Source organism: Dermacentor albipictus, chromosome 9, assembly GCF_038994185.2.
Source record: "Dermacentor albipictus isolate Rhodes 1998 colony chromosome 9, USDA_Dalb.pri_finalv2, whole genome shotgun sequence".
In the NCBI taxonomy this organism is placed as follows: domain Eukaryota; kingdom Metazoa; phylum Arthropoda; class Arachnida; order Ixodida; family Ixodidae; genus Dermacentor; species Dermacentor albipictus.
In genome coordinates, this window is record NC_091829.1 from 17,199,151 (window position 1) to 17,213,801 (window position 14,651).

At 45.1% G+C, this 14,651-nt stretch overlaps 1 protein-coding gene across 5 annotated transcripts in view; it reads right to left on the reverse strand.

Annotated features, from left to right (window-relative positions):
- Positions 1-14,651, reverse strand: part of LOC135903713 (uncharacterized) — a 34,185-nt gene that overhangs the window by 19,114 nt on the left and 420 nt on the right. For 3 of the 5 annotated variants that reach the window (XM_065434083.1, XM_065434079.1, XM_065434081.1), the window contains exons 2-7: positions 10,563-10,772; positions 9,487-9,606; positions 9,019-9,216; positions 7,995-8,179; positions 2,983-3,110; positions 2,138-2,277 (exon numbers count right to left, since the gene is read on the reverse strand). In XM_065434083.1, the coding sequence (XP_065290155.1) occupies positions 2,138-2,277; positions 2,983-3,110; positions 7,995-8,179; positions 9,019-9,216; positions 9,487-9,606; positions 10,563-10,739 (948 nt within the window). In that variant the 5' untranslated portion in view covers positions 10,740-10,772. The remainder of the gene's footprint in view (positions 1-2,137; positions 2,278-2,982; positions 3,111-7,994; positions 8,180-9,018; positions 9,217-9,486; positions 9,607-10,562; positions 10,773-14,651) is intronic. The other 2 variants (XM_065434080.1, XM_065434082.1) reach the window with 1 other exon arrangement.

Genomic DNA, 14,651 nt, shown 5'->3' on the forward strand with positions numbered 1-14,651 from the left:
CTCCCACACTTGTATTTCTGCCCATGCAACATCATCACCAACAACATCTCCTACAATTTTCAGTGCATACGCATGCTGTAGTTTTAGTGCTGACATTGCACTTACAGCATTTCAGCTTACGTTTTCAAGCAGTTTCAGTCACAACGCCAGCGTTGCTGTAATGTAGATGCAACATTGATGCAATGAACACTCACATTTTGACTTTCACATTATGCAGGTGTGCATAATACAGTGAATTGATTATACTGTTAGTATATATGATTCCGCTTTTAACTTAAATACCTGTTATTTGAAATTTTGGATGCTATTTCAAATGGTTTCAAATAACCTGCAATGATGCAATGATTATAAAAACCTGGATTGAAAACAAACAATTCCTTTCTAAAACGTGATTGATGAACCAGAATTGCAATCATTAGTACAACTATTCACAAGGTATACGTCACATTCAGAACTGTTTGACCTGTATCTGATTTATTGACATCGCTACAGGGCTCACATTTGATTCAGCCTCGTCATTACTCTATCTGCATTCAATTCAGTATCATAATTTATTCAATTTGCCTTCAACTTGTTTAAATAAGTACCCCCTCTCTCTTCTTTTTACTGTTAATGAGGCACACTGTAGTGGGGTTCTCCTAATTTCACCACCTGGGGTTCTTTAATGTGCACCTAAATCTAAGTACAGTGGAACCTCGCCGACACATTCCTTGCTATTGTGTTTTCCTGACTGCTATGTCATGTTTTCGCAGTCATGACCTAAAGTCCATTGACTCTTATGTATTATGTTTCCATTTGATACGTCGCCACTCTGTAATGCTCCTGCATCTTACATTGCATTTGAATGTTGCAGTCACAGAAATTTAGCAGTGCAGAGGCAAATTCGCTCATATATGTTGCTGAGAAGACGATAAATGTGTACTTATGGTTAAGCCTGTGCAATCCCACCCGTGGCCTCACCTCAATATGCCAGAAGTATGCGATTGTCAGTTCCAATATGCATGTGTCAGTGCGATTGTAGTTATTGCCAGTTCCCCAAAGTTAGCTTCGCCGCAATACAATTGTTTTATACGACGAAGCATATGCAAAGTGTTGCGGTGAATCGTAGTGGAAAGGGGCCACTGTCACGGAACATGTACACATTTCTTAATTATACATGCAGCATCTCTGGTCACAGTACAAGTTCCAAGGTGCCTAATAACTGTACTGGCAACAATTCGGAGCTGTTTCTGATGTTGCTTTGGTGATTTGGGGCCTTCTTCACTCTTGAGGCTTTACTTTGAAGTCCCTAGAAAACCAGTTCAAAAGGGCTCTACTGCAAACAACATTTTTGCACTTTGCCCCCATTGACATGTGGCCATCACAGCTGGGATCGAACCAGCGACCTCGAGCTCAGAAGTACAGTGCCATTGGGATACTACACCGGGTGTTCAGTGTTAAATGACGAAACTGACACACACCACAACTAGCAGCAGGGCCCATATTCTGTAATGTTAAACCTCATTTTCCATTCTTTTCTTATCACGCAGCGTACTGAGGGGCTGATTTCAGGAATAACAGTGAAGCAACATCATGCGACTCATGTTCGAGCAAATGATGAAGGGTGAAAACAATGGAAAATGAAATGAGACTTCAGGAAATACGGCCCTAGGTCAGCTTATCAATCTCAATGTCAAAGCAGCAGCCAGTGCTCAAATGTCGAAAGGTGGATGCTCAACAACAAATAAATTTTAAAATTTTCTTAGGCAATCGCGAATGCAACAATATCATTCATAATTTTCCATTTCGAATCTTGTTTTCATCTTACATGTAAATCAGAATTCCTGAGCATAATTTTTGCAAGCAAATTGCCAGCGAAACCGTTGATGTCATTTTCTGCATGATCACTGGAACTAGTGGTTTATGAGAGTACTAACACAATGCGTGCCAAACGAAGACAAAACTCACTCGAAAATGGCAAAGCAGTGTGGGTGAGATTTGGAAATTTGAGGCATAGTATAGAATCGGCTGATGCAAGACAGGCGTAAGTGAAGATTGCTGTGCAAGGCCTTTGCCCTGCAGAGGATGTAAAATGGGCTGACAGTGATGATAAGCGGGCTGGCTCCTTGCATGCAAAAATGAAAGCGATTTGACTTACAGCAAGGTGAAGTGGTGCAATGCCTCCAAGGCCTGTGGCACTCGGATCAGCCCCAGCGTCTAGGAGAAGCTGTATGGCATCCACCGAGCCAGCTTGACTCGCAAAATGAAGTGGCGAGAAGCCGTGCTTGTCCTTGATGTCTGCAAAGTACAGGAGAAGAGGCGCATTGCTTAGAACCTTACAATGCATGGTTGCTAAGCATCGTAAGTGAAATAAATGCAGCCCTCTGAGATAAGGAGAAGCATTATTTTTGAGAGTTATAATTAGCCACAGGCTTTGGACCGTTTTCGGTGAAGAAGACATGGAATTTGGTATATGGCACAGTACATGGCCGCTAAGTGTCATGAGAGTGATACATGCAGCCTTTCGAGATTAGGAGGAACCTTATTTCTGATTATAGCTAATGATTAGCCACAAAGTTAATTGATCAGCAGGCTTTACAAAATTTTTAGTGAACAGATCAGTGCCTAGAGCTCCAACTGTTCCACAAGCAGAATTAATGAGTGCTATTTTTAATGAAATGTGCTAGTTCATATATCATAAATGTGAGGTGCAGCTCACTGTTTTTCATCACTAGCAGGGCGACATAACTTGCTACATGACCACATACCACTCTGACATCAATCTACCGCGTTTTTCTGACAGTGGACACTAACTGACTTTGCCGCACAGGTTTAATCAAATGTGCTTGAGAAGCATCTCGAGTTCTATGTGATGCTTTTTAAATGTCATTATCTTCATTAGCGACAATGACACATTTGTTTGGGGTGTACGATCAAATGTACGTACCAGAGCCTCGGGAGGCTGTGGACAAACAAGAAAAAAAGTCCGTGTTGTGCCCTTACCAACTTTTGCCTCGTTCTGAAGAAGGAGGGAAATGACGGGTGCCGTGTGCTCACAGCACGTGTGGGAGGCATAGTGCAGGGCAGTTCTGCCCTGCCGGTCCTGATGGTTGACGTCACGGTGAATGAGTCTGCACACATTTGGTGGAGAACAAGAACCGGATTGGCAAAGGTTATAGATAACTGAATTTCTCAGTCTGACATGGATTATCAGTAGGGGTGTGCAAATACCAAATAAATTTCAAATCAAATATTGAATACAGTAAATGCTCGTTAATTCGAACCGCAAGGGGAAGCCACTTCAGTTCGAATCAACCAAAGTTCGAACTAATGAACGTGAAGGAGAACAACAGTACACTGCGATTTGGAAGCAGTAGGGCATGTCAGAAATTTGGCTTGTCAGAATGTGATGGCGTGTGCAGCGGGCACACGCCATCCTCAAGTCGAAGCTCTGGGTCCGACTGTGCCACACCACCGATGTCCACCGAAACGAGCGTTAGCCGAGGCTTAACACCATCACAAAGAATCGCGACGGCCGATACCTCCTAATTAGAAAACAGACGTGCACAACCAATGAAAACTGCCGAGACAAAGACGCTGAACATGTGAATGTGGCAAAGGCCCCGATTCTTCAGTTTTTGATTGCAAGCGCAGCTGTGACGCACATGATTCGCTGTGTTTTGGTGCTTGTCGCGCCATTTGCCGCACAACATTAGCAGCTGCACAAGATTTGTAAAGCCCCCGAAACTCGCAACGGGCAAGAAGTTTCGGAGGTTACGTAGAACGGAGAGGTGGGAGCCGCCGCTGCCTTCTGGCCAACTCCGCGCCGGTTTGATTTTTTCAGATTTTGCCTTCTCTCGCCGTTCTCTCCGTTCCGGAGGCGATGCAGCCTTGTGTGTAGGCAGTAGGTGCATTTCTCTGGCTGTGTGCCAGGCGGCGCGTAAGTTTGAATTATCCGTGGCGGAACCTTCTTGCATTCGAATTAACAGGCTTTTTTATACATAGACTTCTGTGGAGCTTGGCCGGACCAAATCGTACAGTTCGAATTATCCATAAATTTGAATGATTGAAGTTCGAATTAACGAGCTTTCACTGTATAAGAAAATTTGCACGAAATGAACAATGAGAAAGGTGAGGCCAAGCCATCCAGCAAAATAAAATGTGATACAAAGGGTAAATGTCGCAGAGTTCTCAAGAGCCGCACACACCTCAACACCTTCATCAAGCTGATTTCTTGGGAATGATACAGAGAGTAGCGTTCTACATTTTCATTTTGTCACTTTGCTAAATCTTTTAATGCTTTTGCAATGCTCGCCTCTTGTCGCAGAAACACAAATGTTTATGGTTTCAAATTTTGGGCAAAAAACACAGCGCTGCACATGCCCAGGAGACTAGTCACATTACCTAACAAGAATCTTGCTAACTATCAGTAACTTAGGTACTAAGTATCGGTAACTTAGGTACACTTGAATCGAGATGTATGGTATCCTCTACTCTTCTTAAAGGGAACACCAAATCAGTATGCCAACCATGATAGCCGCTCAGTTCGTATACAAAGATCAGGAAAATATCTTTTAAAAATAGAATGTCTGTAAAATAGAGTTAAGTGCTGTTTTTCCTCTGAAGCTGAAGAAATAGCGAAGTTGTCCTAGACAGTAATGGGGTTCTCAGTGGGTCATACTGTGCTTAATGGCAATCTTCTATTGTTTAGAAAGTATTACATTCATGTTTTCTTCTAGTAAACAGGAGAGTTTTTTTCATCTTTATCGCAGGTGGTTTCTGTGGGTTATCATCAGCTCTTTAATTATGGCCAATCTGCGTGACAGATAGAAAGAAGGAATGTGTCACGTCACATGGCACTACTCCACATGGTCATTTCCACAGCACACGTCGACTGCGATTGGTGCCAACGGTAAAGAGTTTTCAAATCGTGAGGCCCATGGCAAGTTCGCACTCTCTCACCCCCCTGCCTTTACTTTCATCCGTGTCCATCTGCCATCTGTATGAATGCGTCTGCAGCAGGGGGTCAGTGCGCTGACCCCCAGCTGCAGACAGCCCGCTATGTAAATTTGAGCCCACCATGTAAATCTAAAGCTAGTCCTGTGATGGGTCGCTTGAAGCTACAAAAAAAGACTGTTGTGCGCCTAAGAACGGCTTTTGGAATGAGGGGCCACCGTATGGTATTTTGCAATGATGGTAGCCATGAACATGCAATGGTCATCCCGTGCACTTGCTTTCATTGACCCGCCGTGGTTGCTCAGTGGCTATGGTGTTGGGCTGCTGAGCACGAGGTCGCGGGATCGAATCCCGGCCACGGCGGCCGCATTTCGATGGGGGCGAAATGCGAAAACACCCGTGTGCTTAGATTTAGGTGCACGTTAAAGAACCCCAGGTGGTCAAAATTTCCGGAGTCCTCCACAACGGCGTGCCTCATAATCAGAAAGTGGTTTTGGCACGTAAAACCCCAAATATTATTATTGCTTTCATTGGCGAGGCAATATTTCAGCTTTATGAGGGCCATGCGACCGCTGTGAATAGATCTGCATAGATTCAGTAACTGTAACAGTTGCCAACATCTGACTATGCAGCTCCGATCAGGCCTAATGGGCTGGGCAGGGTGGCTGTGACGAAAATTTACTGCCAGCCGATGTGATAATGGGCTGCAAACCGTAGCGAAAAACTTGTTGCTAATATGCTCCTACGGGTGGCTCATCAGTGATGCGATCACACATGCAGGTTAGATTGGCGACCATTGAAGAAGCATTTGGGTCCATAGTCAACCAGCCAGCAAGTACTGCGAGCATGCATGCCTAGCTTGTCTGTGCGCTCGCATGTGGGCAGAAATGTCTGAAATGCGCAAATCTGCGTGTGTGAAAACTGAACTCTCGTGCCTTCCAGTGGCTTATCGGCCTGATCTTTGCACACGTTTCCGTGCTTTCCACAAGCGCTACTTTTATTTCTTCTGTTCCCGTAGCATTAATCGTTTCGATTGATCTGGTCAAATCGTGTACCGACAGAGATTGCGCACTGTGGGAACACTGTGTGCATCAAGGTACTGACCACGAACGGCCAGGTCGTTCACTGAAGGTACCAATATTTGAAAAATCGAATATTCGGGAGTTGAAAATTAGATATATGATTCGAAATTCGCAGTATTCGAGTACAGTCAAATCTCAATATAACTAATCACACAGGACCACTGAAAATAATTCGTTATATTGAAATATTGTTGTAATGAAAAACTTTAGGTTATAAGCCAGTGGACAAACCTAAGAATGAAAATGACGTACCTTGGCAGTAGACGCGTGTGTAGACAAGCATACTCTCAAATAAAAATGTTCCACTCACTTCAAAGCTGCTTTGCTTGAAGAAATCAGTGATTACCTTCTGGCACACACAGCACACATGACCGATTAGGAATGCGTCTACACCTTCCACTTTGCGCAATACCTAATCGGGAACATCATTGCAACGAGTGATGAAAGTGTGGACTTTGTTCATGTGCACTAAAACATCAATGTTCGACACAATCTCATCTTCTCTATTCGGCGACCCACAGTCGTCTTCCTTCGGGTCATCATCGTCACTGGAGACGTCGCGTACGCAGTTAACAATCTCTTCTGTTGTCAGGTTCGTCGCTGTGCGACATACGTAGTTGTCGAAGGAAGAGACGGCAGGCAGCAGTTCTGCAACCTCGGTCCACAGATCTTCTGGGTTGTTGTCGGTCACCTCCAGGTCATCTTCAAGCTGCACAAGCACTTTGACAAGCCCTGCTTTTCGCCAGCAGTTGCTAATAGTGGACGCCTCCAAGTTCCACCAAGTACCTGTGAGCATTTCCGCTGGCTGACCAATATTGATTGAAGTCTGCTGCTTTAGGCGGAAGTTGATAATCAACCACTGCACAAAGCACTTACGAAATTCTGCTTTCATACTCTTTATAATGCCCTGGTCTAGGGTTTGCAGCAAGGACATGTTGTTTGGCGGCAGAAACTCCAAGCGAATGTGCATTTCCTCATAGGAGTGAGTTACAATTCCCAGTGAAGCTTGACAATCTTGTCTATGTCTTTAAGAATGGTCGTGACAGTCGATGGGGCAATGCCATGCTGTCTGCACATGTCAATTTGCTTTCTCCCTGTGTTGATTTTCTGGAATATGTCCCATTTTTCCTGCAGCAAAAACTGCTTTCGCTTCTTCCTGGTGCTGTCGCAAGCTGCATTCAGCGTTGGATTTCGCGCGAACATCGCCAAACCTTTGTCGTGAAGTTTGTGGTGAAGCAGTTGGCACTAGATATCGTGGTGAGTGGTGATAGCTACTTCACTCGCGGTTTCTGTTTCATGCGAGAGTTGCGGCGCTGTTACTTTTAGCCGAATTCACAATACTGATGTTCCTCGGTTATAAAGGGGAAAATAAGCTATGTGCGGTATTCTGAAACATGCGCTGTATTGGAATTCGTAGTTCTGAAATATTTTTACATTGAAAATATAGGCAATCTGGTGGGGATATTTAAAATATTTGTAAATTTGAGAAATTCGTTAATGTGGGGTTCTTAGTAACAGGATTTGACTGTATTTGCACACCCCTAATTATCAGGAGAGGTAACCACCACATTATCAACACCATCTTCCAAGTTCCATCAAACCATCCATGTCCTCAACTAATTTTTTTTTAAAGTCTCTTGCAGTCTATTTGTTGCTTTGAAACATTAAATCCTTATATACCACACCACATGCCTTACCGAAGTCTACTTCTGCATGCTATAGTTATTTAGAAATGTTGTCTACATCATTTATCTAGAATAGAAACTTCAAAATGCGCTGAAAAAACATAGGTCAGCCAACTGACATTTTAAGGTACATTTGGATTAGCCAGAATTTCCAATTGTTTAGGTTTTGATTATAGTGAGTTACTACTAAGGAACATAGTCTGCCCCTACTTCTGCTGACACATTTTCCCACGAATACACTGAAATTACTGTCTGTCTTGTTTCCTGAACAGATAACAGCTGTTCTACTCACATGCCATGGTCGAGAAGGACCCGAATCACGCCTAGGGGGTCATACGAGCGTAGCACGCCCGCAGAGGCAAGTTCCTGAAAAGTGGCCAGGTCCCGACACACGAGCACCAGAGGTGTAGAACCTTCTGCATTGGTGCAGTTGATGTCGAGGCCCCCATTCCCTGTCTGGGACAAAAGGTGTTGGACCTAGCCGGAGAAAAGGCACGGAGTGTGTTTGTTAAAATGAGGAGCTTGGGCATTCAGCCAGAGGACACAAGCTCTCCTGCGCAATTACAGCAAGCGCACCTTGATGGATACAACACAGAACACTAGGCAGAAAAGCTTAGGAGATTGCAATTTATGTAAATGCAGCGAGAAACAGCACTTATACTGTTTAGACAGTGCTTAGGCTTGTTTTTGGAAACTTAGACAATAATGACTACAAAAACAACCAGTTTTTGGAGGCCCAGCGTGCTTTGACAAATTCTAACAAACGATTTCCGTTCATGTATGCTATATAAATTGAATTGATGTGAGAAAAAAGTGAACACTGGTTCATCTTTGAAAGTCTGTAAATTTAAGTACAGCAAGTTCACTTTATAGCAAATGGAAAGACACTGGGGATTTGTCCGTCTTACAAGAAGTTTAGCTTACCAGAAGTGCAGTGAATGGAAACGAAGTAATGGTCTCCAAACGTCCCAGTTTATCGGAATTCAGCTTAGCACAGTTCATCTCAGAGGAAGCCTACTGCGAAATGAATTTCAGGACGTAAATGAACTTTTCTCCGCTGCTATATTTCAGGTCTGATGGTCTTGACACAAGCCTACTGTGAGATACCTCCTCTGGCAGGAATCTGAAATTGCCCCTGCCCTGCTTCAATTGAAACCTTCTTGAAAGTTTCTGAACCTCATCACTTCCCGTGATCCCTAATTACCTTCATCTGCCTTTCTTTTCCCTTGATAGGGAAAGTCACTTCATGCACGCATTCACGAGCACACATTTCTTCAGGTGCAAGTGCTTTCTTCAAGGTGAGTATGTGCCCTCACCTCGTCCCGCTGGCCGCTCCACGCGGCGAGCAGGAGCCGTCGCTCCTCATTGCTTCGGTGGGGGCTCTCCTTGAGCAGGTAGTCGGGAAAGCCAAGCACCAGGTGCACCAGGGAGGCCGGCAGGGAGTCGAGGCAGTTCTGACCTGTGTAGCTGTGCAGCGTCGGGTCAGCCCCGTGCTGCAGCAGCTCACTCATGGCCTGCGAGAACGGGCGCAAGAACAAGTCCCGGCTGTGAGGTCAGAGAAGCAAAATAGAGAAGCAAGCTTTCTTTGTGGCGTTCGATGCATTTAGATGTTGTGGTTGACTGTCCAGAAGGTAGATAAAGCTCGAGATAACGGGTAAGGACATGTCTTTGCTAGAAACTCATATGGGCAGCAAGAATATCCTTTCAGCTGTTAATATATGGGCTATATAATGTCGAAAGGCATCTTCTCAGAAAAAAAGATACATGATGACCTGGACACTTACATCAGGGTCTTGGACCAAAGATGCCACCATGAGAGCAGTGTTCCCTGTAGATGGATCACGGGCGTTGACATTGACCCTGTGTTTCTGCAGCAGTCGACGAATCTTCTTGAAGTCTCCATCCTGGAGAAAGAGGGAATATTTATTGAGTCATGGGGTTTCATATCCCACAGCAACATTGGGGTGTCTGTGCTTTGAAAACTACAACACATAGAACTTTGCCTTGCCACTGAGCTTTGTTACCCTATGGAAGGTGCGATTGAGCAAAAAGTGCTCAGGGGGCATCTGAACCATTGAAAGACCAGTCATATGCTTCATGTTGCCTCTGGTTTTGCAATTCAGCCAACAGTTTACCACGACTATAGTTCATTTCATACATATCTGGCAACACTGCAGAGACTAGAACAACTTTTCACATTGTCTACATTCTGCGACAAAAAGATAGCACGTGATGCACAACTGGAAGAAATCAGAATGTGCTGCATAATTTGGTGCAAAGTTCGTTTCAAACATTACAGTCACAATGTGCAAAGCAATTGTAACATGGACTATACAACAGCTTTGAACCTTTTAAAGCGTAGCCTGACGAGCGGAGCAACATTCATATCACTTATTGCAAAGCTTCAACAGTGCACTACCTGCATTTGCTACCAAAACCCAGTGCATTATTTACTGGAAACTGAAGGCACACAAACAATACACACTTTGACGTAACATTAACTCCATATGTTAAATGTACTAATATATCAAGAAGCTATTCTGTAGATATTGCAGATCAGAGGCCAGTTCATTACAAAAAGTGCAGAGTGATACATTTCTCAGACAGCACTATTATCCACACAGCCTCTGCAGTGTTGCCTGCAAAGTATGAAACATAGATTACAACCAACTAGCTCACATTCATGCGCTAGGCACAGAAGCCAACTTTCAGGTTTTTACAGAGGGTTCACTGTGCTGCTTTCACCCATACACTCACACTCAATACATTGTTTTCAGCAACAATTTCGGTTTGCTTTCAAGGCAGTGCATGCAGTGGCCATACACCATGGCAATACATGTGGCAGCGGACTAAGTGTTACCCTGGCTGCTGAGACGAGCCTCTGGTCACCGTGGCCCCCGCCTGCTCTAATGGGGGCTGGCATGACTGGTGTCACCACGGGGGTCGGCTCTGGGCAGCGTGATGAGCCGCTGCAGCAGGGCGCACTTCCGTCGGCGACCGCTGCTGCTGACGTGGTTGGCCCGCTTATGGCTGCCATGGCGTGCCATGCCCTGCCACCACTGGGACCCTGCTTTAGGGGACCAATGAGAGAGACAGCGTGTCAGGGCTACAATTCAGCTAGGGACCAAGTACAAAGTGAGCTGACACAAAGAGCACAGAACAGGAGCCTGAAACAAACTGTCTTTTTCTATCAGATGTGCCGCCATTTTAAAGCGATAGCTGTTATGGCACAGCAATAACTGTCGCAATGAGACAGTGTGTCAGTGCTACAGTAAGGCTAGGGACTGAGTACCAAGCAAGCTTAAGCGAAGAGTGCAGCACGGGAGCCTGAACGTCTTTTTTCGCCAGCTGTGCCCCGTCTTACAGTGATAGCTGTAATGTTACAGTAGTAGCCATAATGCCACAACAGTAACGGTTACGACATCTTCCCCCCTGGCCTTTAAGGGGCATTAATGACTGGTATTGCACAAGCCTCTAGTTTACAGCGTGTAAAGGCTCGTTTGAATGATGCTCGCACACTCCCCCACTTTCTTAATGTCAAGATTACTAGCACTGTTAGAGAAAATAAATATGGGGTTTAAGTGGCAAAACCATGATCTGATTATGAGGCACGCTGTAGTGGGAGACTATGGAATGATTTGGTCCACCTGGGATTCCTTAACATGCACCTCGATCTAAGTACACAGGTGTTTTCGCATTTCGCCCCAATCGAAGTGCGGCCGGTGGACGGGATTCGATCCCATGATCTCATGCTTAGCAGCCCAACACCATAGCCACTAAACAACCATGGCGGGTCAAAGCACTGTTAAGTGTTTCCCATAAGAATGCTTTGCCTCAAAGTGCCATTCTACACACTTCTGTGGCTCATTCAAAAGTGGTCTTGCCTAACGTAGACACAGCGGTTACATCAAAGCAAGAAGACACACATATCAGCTAGCTGTTACTGCCCTGGGTGGTATGAAAAGCAATCCATTAAGTGGCCTTTTTGAATTACTTAATTTTTTTTACTGCTTCAGTTAGCAATATCTCATTCTTACATGGGGTCACTGCTCTCGATCCCATTATGACGCCAAACTCTCTGCCATTCTTCAAACAACTTTTCACTCTTGCCCATTTTTGATTAGCTGGTCACATCACTCTATCAGTTGTTATCCACTGTTTTCTCAGGCGCTTTATGTAGGATTTTGATAAAGGTGGAGTGTTATTTTTCTGGCGCAGTCCTTCCACTTTGCCTTATAATTTGGCTTCTCTGGCTTGTGGATCACACCCGCCGTGGTTGCTCAGTGGCTATGGTGTTGGGCTGCTGAGCACGAGGTCGCGGGATCGAATCCCGGTCACGGCGGCCGCATTTCGATGGGGGCGAAATGCGAAAACACCCGTGTGCTTAGATTTAGGTGCACGTTAAAGAACCCCAGGTGGTCAAAATTTCCGGAGTCCTCCACTACGGCGTGCCTCATAATCAGAAAGTGGTTTTGGCACGTAAAACCCCAAATATTATTATTATTGTGGATCACAAGAACCCGAAACCCCATTTTTGTTGTTTAGTGCTCTTGTGTTTTAATTATGTTGTGGCAACCTCACAGAACAGTTTAAAAAATGAAAGCGAACAGCAACAGAGTCTACTTGTGCTTTATATATGGTGCAGGCAGGAAGTTATTACAAGAACCAGCACGCGTAAAAAAGAAAATCTTGCACAATGTTGATTACGCGTTTTCATCATTATATTCCGGCAAGCTGTCAAAGTGTAAGTGGTGTGTTGGCAAAAATTGGTTCACTATTTAGCATTAACAAATGTTTTTTTCCTAAATGTCAATGCCCCAACATGACTTTAAATTGCTCACAAGTGATAGGCAGCAGCAATGAAAATTAATGCAGTGAAGAGCACCATGAAATATGGGATCAAGTCAAAAATTAACAATAAAAATGTTGATTTTCTTATGCTTGCACAGCGTTCTGACTTGCCCTGGTTTCACTCTTGCACTATCATAAATTCTAAATAGGACATCAAGGCCATTAATGTCAATGTTCAAGAGAGGTCCTTCAACCACTAATACAAGTGTAACTGATTTTCGAGGCCCCTTCAGCAACACACGTAGTCACAGTTTCTGCAGAGACTGGCCCGAGTGTTTGTTGCAGTTAAGCAGATGTCACTCTCGAAAAGCACTTAACGGTCTGTCAGGAACACAGCTGTGCCACATAATGTGAGATAAGTTTTCTTTTTTTTTTTCAGACGAAGCCTGCAAGGCATTTCAGCCACAAGGAGTGACTCCATTTTGTTGAGCATGTACAAGTAACAGTGGCAAACTTCAACAATCTTCAAGCATTTCAAAGTGTTTCAGATGTGTTGGCAGTAAACTGTGCACCGGTGGCCTTATGTTTTAATTTATATATAAAACACTGGCTGCCAGAGCAAGACATATTAGCAGATTGGAGAACACTGCTTAAGTTGCAGTCAGAGCAATGGAACACAGAGGACCCAACATTATCAAGGTATTGTTGGTAGTCGTACAACTCCAGCAATAATGATGGTAGGACAGGACACTCTTTGCAATCTGGCAATGAGTACACAGAGGGGTGCTAAGAAAGCTATCTGTAAGACATTCGTTTGAATATTTCCAGAACTTCTCATGTAAGTTATACACAATGTCACCAAACTGCAGCTTAATATAGTAATTGTAGAACTTTGTTGCTCTCTCGCACCGTATTCTCTGAAGTTTCCGACACCACAAGGAAGTTTCCAGACAAGCTAAAGCGCATTGACCAACGGTGACCGTTGTGCTCTGTCTGAACGAGGTGTGTTTATGACGTCAGGCTCGACTTATTCATGACGATAACACCGTAGGGTGCGGTTGATAAGACGCAATGAGGCCGATAACGCGGAAGGGTCGTCGCTCCGGGACGGAAGAAAAAAAGACACAGAAACGTGATGGGGAGATGCATACGCGAAATATATTCCGAGAAGGAGCCGGAAATGAGTTGAGTCACGCTTTAAATTACGGAGTTCTCGGCGACGACGGGCGGTGATCTAATGCAACGCTTGGCTACCGACGAGCAATTTCTCCAGCTTCATGCATTCATCAGCAGGCCTAGGCTACCGCGTGCGATCGCCGCCGTTGCCTAGATCATTGAGGAAAGCGTGTGCAACGCCTGCTTCGGCGTTCAACTCGCACAACGGGTTCGATCGACGAACGGCGCCGAGAAACGGAGCAGCAATACGATCCCGCTGTGCGGTTACGGTCGCTCGGAAGCCGTGCTACATCGCACGCGCCGAAAAACGCAGTTAATACTCCGTGTGAACGACGCTTTCTGAATGCCGTCCGTTTGCCACGAAAATTTACGCCATCGACCAGCGAAACGACCGACTAATTGGACTCGTTCCGAGAACAAACCGCGTCGGCGCCCGCCACAACAAACCGATTTCGCCAAATCGTGGGCCGGGTATCCGACCTCGCTTTTTCGCCACGTTCGCTGGCCGAAAGTGCTCCCTCGCGAGTTGAACCGCTTTCCGTACAGGGATTGCGAGAACAGCTGGTTATGGCGAAAGGATATTTTTTCACGCATGTCCAATTATAGTCATTTCATATCCATTTCAACGCGCGTTTGCTGAGAAACGAGGCCATAGGCGAGAAAAAGGAGAAAACGTGTTAGGAACGGTCCCCAGCGAGAGACGAAATGAAAAAAAGAAAGAAGAGAGAAGCGTGCATTTTTTTTCTCCCTCCTCGTCCCGGTTTTTCTTCTTCTTACCGCGTTCTTGTTTTCTCCCAGCATTTTTCAGCGCACAGCGAGGTCTCGCCCGTGCTCACAAGCATTCCAGCCCTCGTTTGAAGAGAAAATAAAAATGAGAAGGCGGCATTTCCTACTCTGAGAGCAGCGCGAAATCGAGCCGCCGCGACGAGCGAGCGAGGTGTTGACGAAGCGCTTAGCTACTGCACCGCACACCACGGCTCTC